The sequence below is a fragment of the Bubalus bubalis genome, chromosome X, assembly GCF_019923935.1.
Source record: "Bubalus bubalis isolate 160015118507 breed Murrah chromosome X, NDDB_SH_1, whole genome shotgun sequence".
Taxonomy (NCBI): domain Eukaryota; kingdom Metazoa; phylum Chordata; class Mammalia; order Artiodactyla; family Bovidae; genus Bubalus; species Bubalus bubalis.
In genome coordinates, this window is record NC_059181.1 from 23,487,831 (window position 1) to 23,505,091 (window position 17,261).

The 17,261-nt window shown below is 35.5% G+C and overlaps 1 protein-coding gene across 9 annotated transcripts in view; it reads left to right on the forward strand.

Annotated features, from left to right (window-relative positions):
• The window catches only part of POLA1 (DNA polymerase alpha 1, catalytic subunit), a 300,112-nt gene that overhangs the window by 137,046 nt on the left and 145,805 nt on the right, over positions 1-17,261 (forward strand). For all 9 annotated transcript variants that reach the window (XM_025276507.3, XM_044937315.2, XM_025276508.3 and 6 more), the window contains exons 33-34: positions 10,812-10,990; positions 12,665-12,796. In XM_025276507.3, the coding sequence (XP_025132292.1) occupies positions 10,812-10,990; positions 12,665-12,796 (311 nt within the window). The remainder of the gene's footprint in view (positions 1-10,811; positions 10,991-12,664; positions 12,797-17,261) is intronic.

Below are 17,261 nucleotides of genomic sequence, written 5' to 3' on the forward strand. Positions count from 1 at the left end.
TTCAACTACCTCTTTTTCTGTTGCTTTTATACTGCTTTCCTCGAAATGAAAGGCACGCATCAAGTGTTGGTTTTATCCTGTGGCTTCACTTTGGAAATTCTCTGACTATTTCTCCCTGTCAGAATACCTCCTGAAGTCTGTCTGGTGGCATGTTGCATGGCCAGGTGTTCTATATAGGAAGGTCGTTTCAGTGAAAGGGAGAGAGGATAGTCTATTAAATGAGTGAATGAATAAGTCTGTTGAATTGAAAGAGAATAATTTGTTCTCCCTAATAACTAATGGTCCTCATTATCCCACAGTAAAATGTGTATCATTTTTCTGAAACCCATGCAAGATTATTGCTATTGGGCTTAAATAAAGCTAAATTTTACTCTTTTCCATCTGTGAATAGAAAAAAATATAGTATTACTCTTCTTATACAATAGCCCTATGGGAAACATGGCCACTAAAACTTGGAACTCTTAGCTTTTGTTCTCTAGACTATAGGTTTTTTTCTCTCTTGTTCTAATGAAAGCTCTCTATATTCTGTGGATGAAATATTCACAGTATGCTCCAACATCCAAATAGTCTTCTGTACCTAGCAAAACAGGCTGGGAATGAGAATATTCTAAAGTTCATTCTTGAATTTCATCTTTTAATAAATTTATATTTAATACATGACAATACTTAAAATTATATAATATCTTTACTCTGATGAGGAATGATTTTGTACAATAACTTTCAAGTACATTTCTTCATAGTCAGTTATAAAATTTCAGGCATTTGGCTATCAGGGCTGTTTTTTCATTGGTCCTGAGAAATTATTGATGTTTGAAGAACATGAAAATTTAAAATTTAATCTCTGAAAGTAGTGCTTAAAACAAGGCAACACACTTAAGCCACTGTGTTCCTGAGTTAAATTGGAAAGTAAAAACCCCTCTTTTTATAAAATGGCCATGCCACCTTACAGAAGGTGGTTTCTGTCAATACACAGAGTTCAGTGGCATTTTCTAAGAAATGAAATGCCACCGCAGGCCGTGCCATGTATGGATGTGCCTTTGGTAGACCCGGAGAGAGATACATACAAAGGTGGTGGTGGGAGTGGGATGATGCCACAGCAGGTGCCTCAGGAATTGCTTTCTTGATCAGTGAAGACTTTGCCTTTTTTCATGATTAAACTCTCAGAAGAATGTACATACATGACCATCATTTCCAAACCTTAGATATTTAATATGACATAATTTATAATAAAATTTAAAACAAAATATTACACCAACTGCAATGTAGGATAGTAAGTCTTCTCAGCAGATAAGAACCCCCTCTCAGGCTGGGTGCCAATCCAAGCATGTCACTGAATGGCTCATGCTCCTGGCTTTCTTATGCATCCATGGAACAGATGAATGTTGAAGACCTGAGTAATGGGTGCTGTGAAGGGTACAAATTTGAGTTGGCTGAGGCTCTTCAATTACAGCCCAGCCTGTTGAGTCAATTTCCCTCTTGTGGGAAAATCTAGGGCCAGCACAAGTACATATCCCAAAAGAGGCAAAATAAATTTTTCAGTGTTTTGGAAGAAGCAGAGTCCACTTCTAGCTGGGGCCACCCAGGAACAGTTTATGAAAGTGGAGATGTTTGAGGCCATGTGGGTTTGCACTGTGCGTGTGGAGTTGGGAGTGGCTATCTGTGTGTCTGTGCTTCCAGCCCAGTGATGAGCAGCAGAGCCCTGACTTCCAGGCCATCCCAGCTGCTCTTCAGGGCACATGAGGGAGTTCACAGAGAGTCTCACAAAGGGTATTCGTTGCACTGCATTGCACCTCAGTCTTTACAAGGTGAGCGCAGAGTGCTTGTCCCTGTGACCCGGGTTCACCATGCCAAGGGCCTGCAGTGGCACTGTTTACCTGACTCAGGCATACTTCTAAGAACTTAGAGCCCCACCAGAGCATGCTGAGAGGAATTGCTAGGAGTAGTGATTTCTTACTCTGACTTTGTAAGGCTTGGAATTTCCAAAGGAAAATGGAGATTTCTCAAATTATTTAAGTTTGATCCATTTTTAAAAATTTAACTCATTGAGGAGTAATTGGCAAATATAATTGTATGTATTTAAAGTGTACAGTGTGATGACTAGAGATGTTTACATTGTAGAATGTTTACCAAGATCAAGATAATTAACATAATCATCACCTCACCCTTCTGTGGGGCAGGGGTAGTGTGGTGAAAATGCTTAAGATCTACTTGCAGCAACTTTTAAGTATGTGATACTGTATTATTAATTATAGATCAAGATTTTAAAGATCATCATATTAAACATACTAAAATGATGCCAAGACTGTGTAGCCTATAGAAAAATGGGTAAGATGTAATAAAATGAAAAAGAGCAGAGTACAGCATTGTGCACAGATACTTAAACTGTGTAAAATGTATACATATGGATAATTCAGAAAAGTGTAAAGATGATGAGTTTTAGGTTCCCCCTTTGTTGAAAAAATATAAATATTCTTATAACTAAAGTAAGATAGTTTTTATAAAATCAGATGGGAATATCATTGAAACATGTATATTATCATATGTGAAATAGACCAGTCCAGGTTCGATGCATGAGATAGGGTGCTCAGGCCTGGTGCACTGGGATGACCCTGAGGGATGGGATGGGGAGGGAGGTGGGTGGGGGGTTCAGGATGGGGAACACTTGTATACCCATGGTTGATTCAAGTCAGTGTATGGCAAAAACCACTATAATATTGTAAAATAATTAGCCTCCAACTAAAATACATTAATTAATTTTAAAAAATCAGATGGAAAAAATTGTTAAGCAGTTACTAACTCACTTGTAAAAAGGTGGGTGTTTAGGAACCTGTAGGCTGACTCTGCACATCACCCCCCACCCCATATCTACCAACATAGATGGAGAGAAGAGGATTTTGCTGTAAGAGAAGCAAAATCTTTTCTTGGTCTATTCCTTTGTGTTATTTTCCAAGTATTTTTTCAGCATAAAGTTACTGTGTTTTCTCACATCTAAAAATAGGAAAGAAGATACTTCCAAGTTTTTTTCTTGCTTAGAGGTACAGGTCTCATTAAGTTAAAATTCACTTTCAGGGCTATCATCAAGGGCATTAAAAACAATCCTGTCTAGCAGGATTTTTTTTCTCCATCTTGATTGTGGGAGTTATCTTTTGCAAGACAGTAAAACTCTTGGGAGTTTACTTAACCCAAAGGTTTGGATATTATTTCTTTTAAAATACTCAGACATTTCTCATTTATCTTATGGAGCGGTTTGTTGTTGCTGTGAAAAGCAGGTTCAGTTGCTTGCCACTTGTACAGTCAATTGTTTATCATTCAGTTGGATCTGTAGTATTTAAAATTTTTTTATTATAAAAAAAATTCCAAACGTGTAATAGTAAAGAGAACTGTGTAAGGAGCTCCCATTTGCCCACCACCCAGCTACAACCATTCTGCAGCTGTGGCCAACCTTCCTCCTCTTCACCTTCTCTGATGATTTTGAAGTGAACATTAGACATTGTATCATTTTACCTATAAATATTGGTATTTCATTTTGCATTTCTAAAAGGTAAGGTTCCCCCCTTTTAGCATAAGTGTAACATTATCACTATGGGGAAAAAAAAAAAACCCACAATTCCTTTTTTCATCACATATCCAATAAGTGTATTTCCCCAGTCATACTGTGAATGCATTTTTCCTTTAAAATGAAGCTCCTTCTTTGAACTGGAATCCAATCAGAGTCCAAATGATAGTTAATCTTCTCTATCCCTGTTTTGTTTTTTGACCCTTCCAATTTATTTGTTAGAGAAACCAGCAATTTTTGTCCTATGGAATGTCCCTTATTCTGGAGTTTGCTGTTTGCATCCTGGAGATATCCTTTAACACATCCCTCTGTCCTCTCTGTTTCTTGTAAAATGGTAATTAGATCTAAAGACTTGCCCATATTTTGGTTCAGCTTAAATTTTTGCTAATCCAACTTCCTAGGTAATGGTCTGTACCTTTGTGAGGAGATGCATAATGTCTGATTGGAATCTAACACATTTTGAAACAAACTCAGAGATATAGCATGAGAGATACTTAGTATTCAGTTTTCCTACCTTTTTCAGTGTGTAAATTTTCTTTTTTTAAAGTTGAAATATAGTTGATATACAGTGTTATTTAGTTTTAGATGTACTGTGTAGTGATTTGAGATTTGTATACATTATGAGATGATCATCACAGTAAATCTAATAATCCTCTGTCCCCATACAAAGTTACTGCAGTGTTATTGACCATACTCCTTATGTTATATATTATATCCAACTCCCTCTCCCTTTTGACAGTCAGCTGTTTGCTCTCTGTATCTGTGAGTTTGTTTTCATTTTGTTTTGCTTTTTAGAGTCCACATTTATTGTTATCCTGTGGTATTCATCTTTCTCTATCTTATTTTACTTGGCATAGTACCCTCTAGATCCATCCATGTTATCACAAATGCAAAATTTCAGTTTTTAGTGACTGAGTAATATTCCTGTGTGTGTGTGTGTGTGTGTGTGCGCCCGTGCGCACACGCACACATAACACATCTTCTTTATCCATTCATCTATTGATGGGTCCTGAGATTGCTTCTGTATCATGACTATTATAAATAATGCTTCAGTGAGCATTTGAATCATGTATCTTTTTGAGTTAGTGTTTTTTTTTTCCCCTAATAAATACCAGATGCTAAATTGCTAGATCGTATGACAGTTCTATTTTTAATTTTTTTGAGAAACCACAATACTGTGTTCCATAGTAGTTGTAATAATGTATAATCACACCAACAGTGCACAAGGGTTCCCTTCACACTACATCATTGGTAACACTAGTTATTTGTTGTCTTTTTAATAATAGCCATTCTGACGGGTGTGAGGTGATAGCTCACTGTGGTTTTGATTTGTATTTCCCTGATGATTAGTGATGTTGAGCATCTTTTCATGTGCCTGCTGGCCATCTGTTTGTCTTCTTTGGAGAAATGTCTGTTCATGTTCTCTGCCCATTTTTAAAATCAGGGTGTTTTTTTTTTTTTTTTTTTTTTTTTTTTTTTTTTTTTGGTGTTGAGTTGTATGAGCTTTCTATGTATTGAATATTAATTCCTTATCGGATATATTATTTACAGATATTTTCTCCCATTCAAGTGGGCTGCCTTTTCTTTTGTGGATAGTTTCCTTGTCTGTGCAAAAAGCTTTTAATTTGATGTGACCCTGTTTGTTTAATTTTGCTTTTTTTTCCCTTGCCTGAGAAGATATAGCCAAAAAAATACTGCTAAGACCAATGTCAAAGATGGTACTTCTTAGTTTTTTCCTAGGAATTCTGTTATTCAAGTCTTATATTTATAAAGTCTTTAATCCATTTTGAATTTATTTTTGTGTATGGTAAGAGAAATCAATATGAATTTCTTATATAACAGACATACAGAAAAGTTCACAAGAACCTAACTGCTTGATGAATTTTTCCAAAGTAGACACATACCAGTGTAGTCAGTCCTGAGCACAAGAAACAATATATTATTGTATCCTCAGAGCCCCTCCTATCCCCTTCTAGAGATTGTCCTCCATGCCCCAACAGAAAATTACTATCATGACTTACAACATCATAGATGAGGTTTTCTTATATTTCAATGCTGCATAAATTATGTCTTTACTCTTAATGTCTGGCTACTTTCATTCAGTCTGTTTGTGAAATGGGTCCATGTGGTCGTACTTCATTTCTGTCTACTATGAATATCTCACACTGTGTGACTACCTACCAATGGATTCTTTCCACGCTGGGTGGTTATCAATATTAGGCATTCTAGTACATATCTTCTGTTGAAAAATTATATGTATTTCTGTTGGGTATATACTTAGGAGCAGATTGGCTTGGTCATAGTGGGCATATATGTTCAGTGTTAGTAGATGTTACCAATTATCTAACATGGTTCTACTAATTTAGAGCTGCTACTAGCAGCGTTTGAGTGCCTGCCAGTCTTAGCAGTACTTGGTGTTTTCCTCTCTTCTTCATTTCATGTTGTGGCATAATGTTATGGTTTTAATTTGTGTTTCTTTGATGACTAATACAGTTGAGCACCTGTTATCATGCTTATTGACCATTTGAATATTTCCTTTTGTAAGAGGTCAGTTCAAGTCTTTTTCTACTTTACTGTTGAGTAGTCTTTTTCTTACTGATTTGCAGGCATTCCTTATATGTTCTAAATGAGTTCTTTGGTAATATATGTTGCAAACGTTTTTTATTTGGAGTGCTTTCTTCTAAAGGATAATTAACATACCATGCATATCACACAGTCAGTGTATCAAAACACAGAATATTTTGATTGCCTAGAGAGTTCCCTTGTACTCTACCCAGTCCATACCCTCCCTCCCACAAAAGGAGCCACTCATCTGATTTTTATAACCATATGTTAGTTTTGCCTGTTATAGAACTTTGCACAAGTGATCTCCACTGGTACATGCTTTTTGTGTTCAACTTCTTTCACTTAGCATATTTTTGAGATTCATACATCTTGTTGCCTGTATCAGTATTGTCTTTTTCATTGCTGAGTAGTATTCCATGGTATATGCTACCAGTTTGATATTCATTCTCCTGTTGATGGACCTCAAATTGTTTCCAATTTATGATTATTATGAATAAAGATGCTATGAACATTCTTATACAGGGCTTTTTATGGATGTAGCATTTACCTTTTTAAAGTTCACTAAAGTATTTTTTTCTTTAATCATACTAAATTTTCAGTTTGTTTATTGTTCTCTAGGAATTCCACATATACGAAGGCATGGATTCATGGAAAAGATTCGTTTCCTAGAAAAAATTTTTAGAAAAAAATATTCACATTAGGATTTCATTAGTTAGCTTCCCTAGTATTTTAAGTGATTTGTTTAAGGTATACTTGTGAATACCAGTTACTCTACTCATTTGGAATTTTATTCACATGGATCTTGCCTTCTTCCCTATAGTTGTATGAACATAAGTAATTGACTTTACCGTAGTTATTTGCAGTTGCATTAGTAAAGACCTTGTCTTTGGAAGATGATTATTTAGTCAAATATATCAGCCTCCAAACCTAACACCCTGAGTTTGGAGCGTTTTAAATACTCCTTGAGAATGGGGACAAGTGAACATTCTAAAAACAGATAAATAGTTTACAATTATTAGAAAATACAATGGTAGAAAAAATAATCCTGTTCTATATGTTACATTGGAGGTATGTGTGATAAGAATGGGGCAATCTTAAGTAAAAAACCACTCCTGAACTCATGCTGTCCAATGCTCATGATGTTACTTTCTATAAATACTCTTGAAATATGAGAGCTTTGATCCTGTTGCCAAAATAATGTGAGATCCTATAAATTTTCTAATTATAAATGACAGTATTTTAATTTCATTCCACTGTGCCTCTGTCCTGTCTCGTCGTTGTCGCCCTCCCCCACACCCCTACTCCAGCCCAAGAAAAATGGTGTGACTGGATCACTACAAGTCACAGGGTTGAGTTAAAGCACACATCATTTCCATGACTGCTCTTCCCCCACATAACTGGTGCCAAGCGCAAATAGGCTGCTCCTTCTTTTATTCTGTGCCGGACCAAATGGTTAAAGTTATCTGTCAAAAGCTAGTCTAGTAGAAGTTCTTTTTCTCAACTGGGACATAAAGTCTGTTTCTTTAAGACAGTTTGGAAAAGCTCTGCATAGAAGAGATAAGGAATTTGGAATTGAGTTTTGTATCTCTTGGTTGCTCCAAGACTACTGTGATTACTTAATGTGTAGTTGCAGTTTAATATTGATTATACAGTATCAGTATACAGTTATGGTGTGTTCAGCACGTATGGAAACTGTGATCATAAAGAGTTTGCTTTAATGTCATTTCTGACGATAGTGTTTCATTTTGGAGGGACAGTAATTACAAATGGAGTTCTTTGTAGCAGTTCAATTTTGCACATTTTAAAATTCCAAATCTACCTCTAGGTGGCAGCACTAGACACTTTTTCCCTGTTTGATTTCAGGCTTAACGATTTATGGTATAAGTAGTAAAACTTTTAAGTTTCCTGAAACTTTGAAATAAGCTGTTTATCGCCAGTTTTGTGCAGATTTGGAAAAATTAACTTCTATGTTGAATAAGTTTGGGGTTTAAACGTGAATTTTAACCTTAAAAAAGGATTCCAGCAGTAATGATCCATATTTTTAACATGACTTCTTAATATGTTTTCTTAAAAAGATTTAACTTAGCTCTCTGTGATTTGCCTGTTGAACTTAAAATTGTCCTTCCAAGAAAATCACTTCTTTGTGATATTTTTATATTCAAGTAACTTGTACAAGGGTTGTTATATACTTAATATTTTAAGGTTATTACAATGTCTTCTCCCTATTTTCTATTGAAAAAAATATGCCATTTTGACTTATGGCCAGAAGTACTGAGATGAAGTCCCTTTTCTTGAAAAAAATCAGCTTGTGTGTAAATCTGAAGTAATTAGCTGGGCCAGTTGGTTTTGTGATTGCCCTGGGCAGATAAGGGTGGTTTGTGGGAATGGACATTTAAAGTAGACGTTTCATAAGGCCTGGTAATTTTTATAACTCTCAGTCACTTGTTGGGCTTTTGTCCATAAGTAGCAGGACAACCCATGTCCAGTTGTGGTGTGTTCAGCGGGCAGGCTGCCTCAGGTACACTCAGTGGATATGACTGGTAGGGAGGCCTATAAAAGCTTTCGTTGCTTCCTGGTTGCAGCCCAACCAGTTTTGTCTGTGTGCAAACCCAGCTTTGTTTTGTTCCTTGATATTTAGGTTGTGAAAGAAGCTTGTCTTTTAGAAAACCCTTGCTTATTTTTTTCCATACTCTTTGAAGAGTATTGGCCTGGGAAATTGATGGAATAATCATACCATCAGAGAAAAACTGGAGCTGCTTTCTCATAATCCCGAATAAAGCAAGACATGTGAATACAGTTGGATACAGTGAAGACAGTTGAATACAGTTCAGGAATTTGCAGCAGTTACCCTTCACTGCAGAGAAGAAATGGCACCATTCACAGGGGTGGGCCTAGTTTCTCTCACTCCATTCCTCTGTCTCTCCTTGTCTTTAAAGGAGAGGATATATATTCCCCCACACTTCACTAACTTGCTGTTTCTCTTAAGCTGTAGGTAACTTGTAAGATAAAAATGTATAGTGAGCCTTGGGGTCACGTGGCTAGTGAGCCATGTGATCTATGTTACAATAATTTATATCACTAACCAAGAACAGGTTTTCAATTTGTTTTGTATGTGTAGTCTTTGTTTTTATTATACACTATCATGTTGGGAAATACTCACTTTAATTACTTTAAAGAGCAGCTATTAACTTGGCTGCAACATGAATGTGCGTTTCATGTATTTTTCCAAATGTATAATTTTGAATGAATACTAAATGATGGATAAATAATGTTCACCCACTATTTTATTTTTTCATTCATGTGGCATTTATTGAGTGCTTTTTACATGATTGGCATCATTGAAAATGATTTGTCCCCTAATGTCTGATTTAAACTTTAAAAGTGCATAGTAGCTCCATTTTGCAGATGAGAAAACCAATACTCAAGAATCTTTTCACTTTTTCTTTTTTAATCACAAAGCTATGCATTTCTTTCCAACTCTGTCCACAAGCCAACTCCCCAGTGGGTTTTTTTTTTCCCTTTTCATTCTTTTTTCAGCACCTTTCCACTGCCAGAGTCAACCCTAAGTCTTTTATGATTATGAGATGTCACTTGACAGTTGACCAGCTAGGATTTAGAATCTTGTCACTGAATTCTAAATATATCTGTTAGATTATCTAACTATGCAAGCTGTTGATAGAGATAAAACAATTTTTAGGTGTTTTTAGTATTTGGACTTTTATGCTCAGTGACTTTTACATTACTTATTTACATTTATACTAAAATAAACATGATAGCTTTATATTTCTAACCAAAAAATACCTAGAATTCTTAGGGATTGCTAAGGAATACTTTCAAGAAAATAAGATATACAGGGGAATAATTATCTTTAAGTATAAATTCATATAGTGGATTTTGACATATATGCTTTAGTCAGCGGTAAGTTAAATTTGTTGGTCTTAAAATCTTTCCTTTTCTCAAATAGCTTGGGGAAACAAGATAGTGTAAACTATGCATCAGTTGATTTCTTATGTTGTTTTGATTGAAATATAGAAGGTATATTTGGCTTCAGGATTGTCATGGGACATTTTGGCCTATAGAATTTGTAGATCATTGTTTTTGCACGTATTTTAAATTTCTGAATTCAGAACAGTAAAACCATGTTGCTTTTTGATAGATGCTGCTACTGAATTTTAACCACTGAATTAGATAGCAACCTCCATGCTGTTAGCTACTGAGCCAAGATGGAATTGACCACTGCATTGAAATCAGGGTTAGCAGTTGTGTCTGCACTTGAAGGAGTTGTAATAGCAGTGAACTTGTTTTCCTTAATGGGATTTTTATTCTCTGTTTTCAGTTTTAATGGTAATACTTTGATTTTGGAGATTTTAATAGTGCATTTTGGGGGAGATTTTCACTGTAACTTTAAGAAAATAGTAAAACCATCCCATAGAAGTAGTAGTTTCCAAATGCAAATGTCCAGTAGCCTGTTTCTGCATTGTTTTGATGCAGTTTGTTTTGTTTATAATTTCCTTAAAAAAAAAAAAAGTCATTTGTCTTGATGATATGAGCCTCTATCTTGAGTTCAAATGGTTGTGTATGTATTTCATGAATTTGAAACAACTCTTCTGATTTCTTTGTAGTATTTTTAGGAGAAGGGAATTCCAATAATTGTACCTTTCTGAATTTATTTTTTCTTTGACATTAATAGGACTTGACCCCACCCAATTTAGAGTTCATCATTATCATAAAGATGAAGAGAATGATGCTTTACTTGGTGGCCCAGCACACCTCACGGATGAAGAGAAATACAAGGACTGTGAAAGGTTCAAATGCCCATGCCCTACATGTGGAACCGAGAATATTTATGATAGTGTCTTAGATGGTTCGGTTAGTTATTTTTGTTTCTTTTTGTTTCTTTTGTGAGTGAACTAGTATAAAGTCCTCTTTCTCTCCCCTGTATGTGTAAAAAGGAAAAATGTTTTTATGTGTTTAAAGAATTTTGGCATCATATGAATTCTGCCTTCACAACTTACGTTATTTCTGCTTAAAACCTCTTGATAGAGTGTACTTGAATATTTGTTTTTGGCTTCCTAGAATGCTTGGCCTTGGTTTTTTAAATGGAATCTCCTAAAAATTCTAAATTATCTTAAAGTATTTTTATGGTAATTTCTTAATTAGTAACCTGTATTTCTCCACTCCCAGCCCAATTTATTAAGACTTAGAGTGATATTTTCCTTTATCTTAAATCAAGTTAATGGGAACTAAGTGTTTTTGGAAAGTTTTTGTTTATCTTTACACATCCCACTTGCCTCCTTTTTGACAAAGTTACTCTGATGATCTTTTCTGCTGTCTTTGCATATCAGGCATTAAAAAAGTCACAAGGAGACATTTCTCTCAAGAAGTACTGCCAAAAAATGTATCATTGACCTTGGATCAGAACTTGAAACTTGGCCAATCTACTTGATTCCACTGCAGTGTTATACATGTACTAGCCATGGGCAAATGAGTAGGCAGCAGAACCATGTAAAACCTTGAAACTGAAAGAAAATACATCCTTTATCTAAATTAAAAGTAATTATTTTAAGTTAATTTGGACAAACAGCAGATGTTTTGCATTTTTTTGAATCAAAACAAAGCAGTCTTTGGAAGCAAGTGCAAGGAAGAGGCAGACACAGATCAGCAATACTTGCTAAATCCTTGAGTTTTGCTTCATTACAGCTGTAAATAAGATAGTTAATTGCATGGAGGCTTGACGACTTGCAGATGGGCTAACTGTGGAAGAGCCGATGTCAAGCTCTAAAATCTCTTCCACCTGGAATTGCTTAGTGTGGCGGGGTAGGGTTATGTACCAGATTGGAGCAGGAAACCAAGATGTTTTAAGTATCAAGAAGGAAAACAAATGCTCCAGAAACCCCAACGGTTTTCCTGTATATTACATTTGCTTTGTCTTTGTTTAAAACAAAACAAAACGTTTTCTCCAACTACTAATAATTCATTGTTTCAAATTTGTTCTCCTCCTCTCTCTCCCCTCCCCCAAATACATTTCATTTGTAGGGGACGGGGTTACAGAAGTTTTAGATTTGCTAAGCTAATGATGTGATCATTTTGTAGTGTAACACTTAATTTTTAGACTTTATTCTTAAAAATTAAGTTGGTAGTACTAAGCAAACTATTGTCATTAATATTCTTGCATTGTCTTCAAGTTTGGAATGAATAAATACAAATTTAAATTGTTGCTCAGTATCTCTAAGAAAGGTGTTTATTTCCAGTAACTTGACTTCACTGGTATTTTCAGAGGGGAGACTACTTTATCCATGGAGTCTGCCATGTATTGAATGTAAAAAAAGTGATTTCAGGGTTTTCCCTTCAGTTTTCTTCTCCATTATCATAGTGACAAGAGTGTGTGACTGAGGGGATCTTTGAGTAGAAAGTGGTTGAGAAAATAAGGTTAAAAACTTACCAATAAAATGAATTAAGAATATAGTACAGCAGGACAGCATGTAAGTATTTAAGCACAGAAACCTTTCATAATCTTTTTTTTGTTTGTCTTAACTTCTGTAGGGAACTGATATGGAGCCCAGCTTGTATCGTTGCAGTAACATCAATTGTAAGGCTTCTCCTCTGACCTTTATGGTACAGCTGAGCAACAAATTGATCATGGACATTAGACGTTGCATTAAAAAATACTATGAAGTAAGTATCTACCATAAGTTTCTTACATATGCAATGTACTTAGATTTGATACTTGTTTTAAAATGGTTTTTTGTATTATTGTTTTTTTCCCAAAACTAAAATTTCGAAAAGATGAAGGAAAATGATTTGATTTTTCTATTGGGGATTTTCATCTCATTTTATTTTTAGAAATGAAGCTTTTGCTTTTAAGAAAAAATGAAAATATAATCAGGAAGAGGTTTAGTTTCTTGCTACCTAACTAAAATGAAGTTATATGGTCACTCAGATCTTTGGGCAGAGGAGGAAAAGTCAATATTAACCTTTCTTTGGCAACTAGAACTGTAACATCATGTATGGTGAATTATAATAAACTGCCAACCAGCTAACACTTTTTGTTTATGTGGTAATCTAAACCATTTCATAGCTTAATTTTCCAAGGAAATCAGAATAAACGTTTTTTAAATTTAAATGCAGTTTGTCTGTCATTTTAAAAGAGAATGTCTAATTTTTATAAACATATAGTAAAAATTCCAAAAGAGTGAGTGAGCTGTCTGCATTATAAAGAAGCCTTCTTTCAAAGTTTTGGTTTTGTTTTTAACACATTTCATATGAATGAGTTTTTTCTCTTAAAAAGTTAAAATTAAAAAAACCCCACATTTCCTATTTGATTTTTCTTAGTGTTTCATTATGTCACTTGTCATCTAAAACATTTTCTATTACTTTGAAAGCTCACTGTAACTTATGTAAAGAGGCTACACTGGCAAGGTATTTCCAAAAAATGCTCAGGTTCTATTAGGTAAGACTCTTGACTTTGATCAGTATCATTTTATAATTTCTACTATATGTTACTTAACATACAATATAGCATTCTCTTCTTTAAAATCTAACTCGTTAAATGAAAATCAAGTATTAGATCATTAGGATGAAGAGTGAAAACATAGAGTTCTAGTGTTGTGATTTTTGGAGTAGAATAATTTATATTTGTCAAGGAAAAAACCCAAGTAGGATTGTCTGAAGATATTTTTAAAATAGTAATTATGGCTACATTTTGGGAAGTCTGAAATATTTTAGTGAATAATCCTGTGCTGCACTTAATGAACATTGGATGGGAATAAAGGTTATCTGTGGGTTCACATTCTGCAGTAGATGAAATGTTCAGCACGTGAAATGTTAGGTCTTTATTTAGCATAAAGAGCCCAAATCAAAACTATTCAGCTCGTTTACAGACCTCAGTGGGCAGAGCATGATTCTTGACTCTTGGGAAGAATTCCGAGTCTTCTCTCTGTGTTTAGTCTATCAGATTCTTCACCATGGAAATGTTAATACTAGGAGAAGCTCATCTATTTCCTTCTCTAAGAACGGGCAATCTGTTTTGACTAAGTTAGGAATAGGCAGAAAAATGATCTTCTGAATAGTTAGAAATAACCCTAACTGAAAGATTGATTTCGAATTGTGTGTGTGTTGTGGTGGTAGTGGTTATATAAGTATTGTTCAAGCTTAATAATCTAGCTTTAGGCATCCAGACATTTAACCCGAGGTTTCTATAGCATTTAATTGTCTTGTCTATCTCACTAACAGTTACAGTTTTCCTGTTGTTAACTGCCTACTTGATTGACTTTCCTAAGAAATTTCAAATTAAAATACCCAAATGTCATTCCTACAGTTGAAGGGTGATATGACCGTCGTCAAAATTAGGAACCTATTTCTCTTTTTATTGACATTAGGCATATGTGATTGTCTGGGAGAGAAAGAAATCCATTATTCCTTCTTTTCCTGACCCCATGATGAACAAATGTTTCAAATATCCTCAAAATCAGAGCTTTTATATGTTATACTTTGTTGTTATACTTTATCAGTAGAGTGTTCTCTTTCTTCCTGACCCCAGATTTAAATGAACTTGGCCAGTAGAGAGATATGGTGTTTCTTTTGTTAACGTGCCTCTAAATGATACTGGTTACAGTTATTTGAGCGTGATACATGGTATCGGTGGTAGTCCTGCTGGAGGTCAATAGACCAAGTGTACTGGAGATAAGAGTGTTGGTAGTAAGTACTATGGAGAAGGCAAGAGCACCCTAGTCCAGTACTCTTGCCTGGAAAACCCTGTGGACGGAGGAGCCTGGTAGGCTGCAGTCCATGGGGTCGCAAAGAGTCAGATAGGACTGAGCAACTTCACTTTCACTTTTCACTTTTCATGCATTGGGGAAGGAAATGGCAACCCACTCCAGTGTTCTTGCCTGGAGGATCCCAGGGACAGAGGAGCCTGGTGGGCTGCCGTCTATGGGGTCGCACAGAGTCGGACATGACTATAGTGACTTAGCAGCAGCAGCAGCAGCAGTAAGTACTAAGATTAAGTGTCTCTTCTCTGAAGCTAATGACCAAAAAGTTTCCTCCTATTTTGCAAGTTAAAAAATGCTCCCCATTGGACATAAAATTATGTCCAGTGAGAGCAAGAGCCTCCATGTTTTTTTCATGTTAGTTTTAGAATCACTGCAGGTAAAGAAGAACATGCATTGAGAAAGGAGTCATCTCCATAAGGAAGAAGATTTAGTAAGACAGTGGAGGAGTAAGGTACTTGACCAGACACTATAACCTGCCAAGGAACATAGTTCTAGATCACTGAGAAGATCTGGTTGTCAAGAACAAAGGGGCCAAAGTTTAATCACTCTTCAAAAAATATGCCGCATATTCTGTTATTTTCTGTTATGAATAAATAGTGCTGAATGAATAAATGTGATGAAACAAACATTAAAAGTTTTATATATCTGAGAATCCGTCTACATCATATCATAATATTTTAATGTTGGCTCCTTTAATAAGAGGGGAAATGCTTTTTCCTCTCACCATATAGCAATGATTGTGTCCTTCAGATTCTTGTTTCCTAGAATATTTAAATTTCTGTTTATATAAAAATACAAAAAGCACCAAGCAAGGATATTTTAAGTAATTTATGAATTTCTTGAGGAGGAAAATACCTCTAATGCTTTATCTCAAGATTTGATGAAGCACTGGAAGACTTTGAGGCAGCACAGAAAGCTCTAATACAAAGTTGATTTCATGCCCTGGTCCTAATTGGTTCCTCTGTACAAAGTTAAAATTGAATGATATTTTTTGAAAAATCATAAAAAGCCAGTTTAAAGACTATATCTCTAAGCTTTTAAGGATGTTTTTGAAAAACTCAATTTTACAGTGAAAAATTGATATGTGTTCCCCCTCCCCTTAAATTCTGCTTTAGAAGAGCAAATAGACACACACACACACACACACACACACACAAGGGGAGAGAAACACTAGCTAATCTAAATTGGGAAATGAAGAGGGCTTTTTTTAAGCATGAAAATTTCATCGTCTTGTCAGCTGGCAGAATGCCTGCTGTGTGGATTCACAAAGGCTAAGAATTACACTTTCATGAAATTTTCCTCACTAACTGCCCTGGTTAATTTGAAAGATAACCCACTGTTCTAATTCATTCCTCAATTGGGCGGTGCAGGTTTTATCTTTGATCTGACAAAGCATTTGTGTTAATCGTTTTGGCCCTCCACTAGACACTCTTGGGATTGTGCTTTTACAATAAATGTGTCTGTGATAGCTCTTTAGTCTATTATACTTACAATAGATCCATAGAACTGGTAATTAATTCTCCACTGCTTTGGAAATGGGAAGAATAGGTGTAGCTCTGTCAAGTGCTGCTGGGAAGTTTGTTTAGCTGGTTCATTTTTGAAGTGTTCCCCTCAGCCATCCATGAGGCAGCCACAGAAGAGTCTGAGATTGAGATGCTGCCCACCCTGAAGACTTGCTGATAAATGAGAAATCTGACCCCTCTTGGTACCTGGGAGGGGGTAGTGGGTCATTTACTTTCATCTCAAGTACTATTAGTTATAATGTACATTAAACCCTCATTTTAATACTTAAAGAGCCTTTGGTTGCTAAAGGTGGATAGTCAACTAAAATACGCTCCTCAGTCCCCATTGATGGCTTATGCAGGTTTTAGAATGTTCCAGTTGGGTGAAATGTATTCCTCACCAGTCTTGTAGTGTTGCCAGCTACTTGTAAAGGAGCATTGCTCAGGGCATTTCACTATGGTTTTTAAACAGTAGTATTGCTGGCCCTCAATCAAGAAAGTGAATAGCTAGTCAGTGCTGTGCATATGATAACATTCATTAGTTGCTAGGACCAGAAATTGGTGGTTGAATTCCTTAGGAATTTGCTGTTGGTTTTACAGTCTCAGAATTTTCCTGACATAAGCTTTCTGAGGACAGGACCTGTACTTTTCTCTGATGAGACCATCTGAGATCTCTCTTCTAGCCCTTTGCTCCTGGTAGTGTATGCATTTTAATGTTTAGCAATTTGCTTCCTTGTTTTTTCTTTAAATTTCTTTTTTTGCACTGTTGTCATATTGGCAGATGATTTATTAGTGGTTCACAAGATTCTCAGGCTCACACAAGACTCCATAGTATTTTAATATGAAAGCATTGATAAAGCCCTTTGT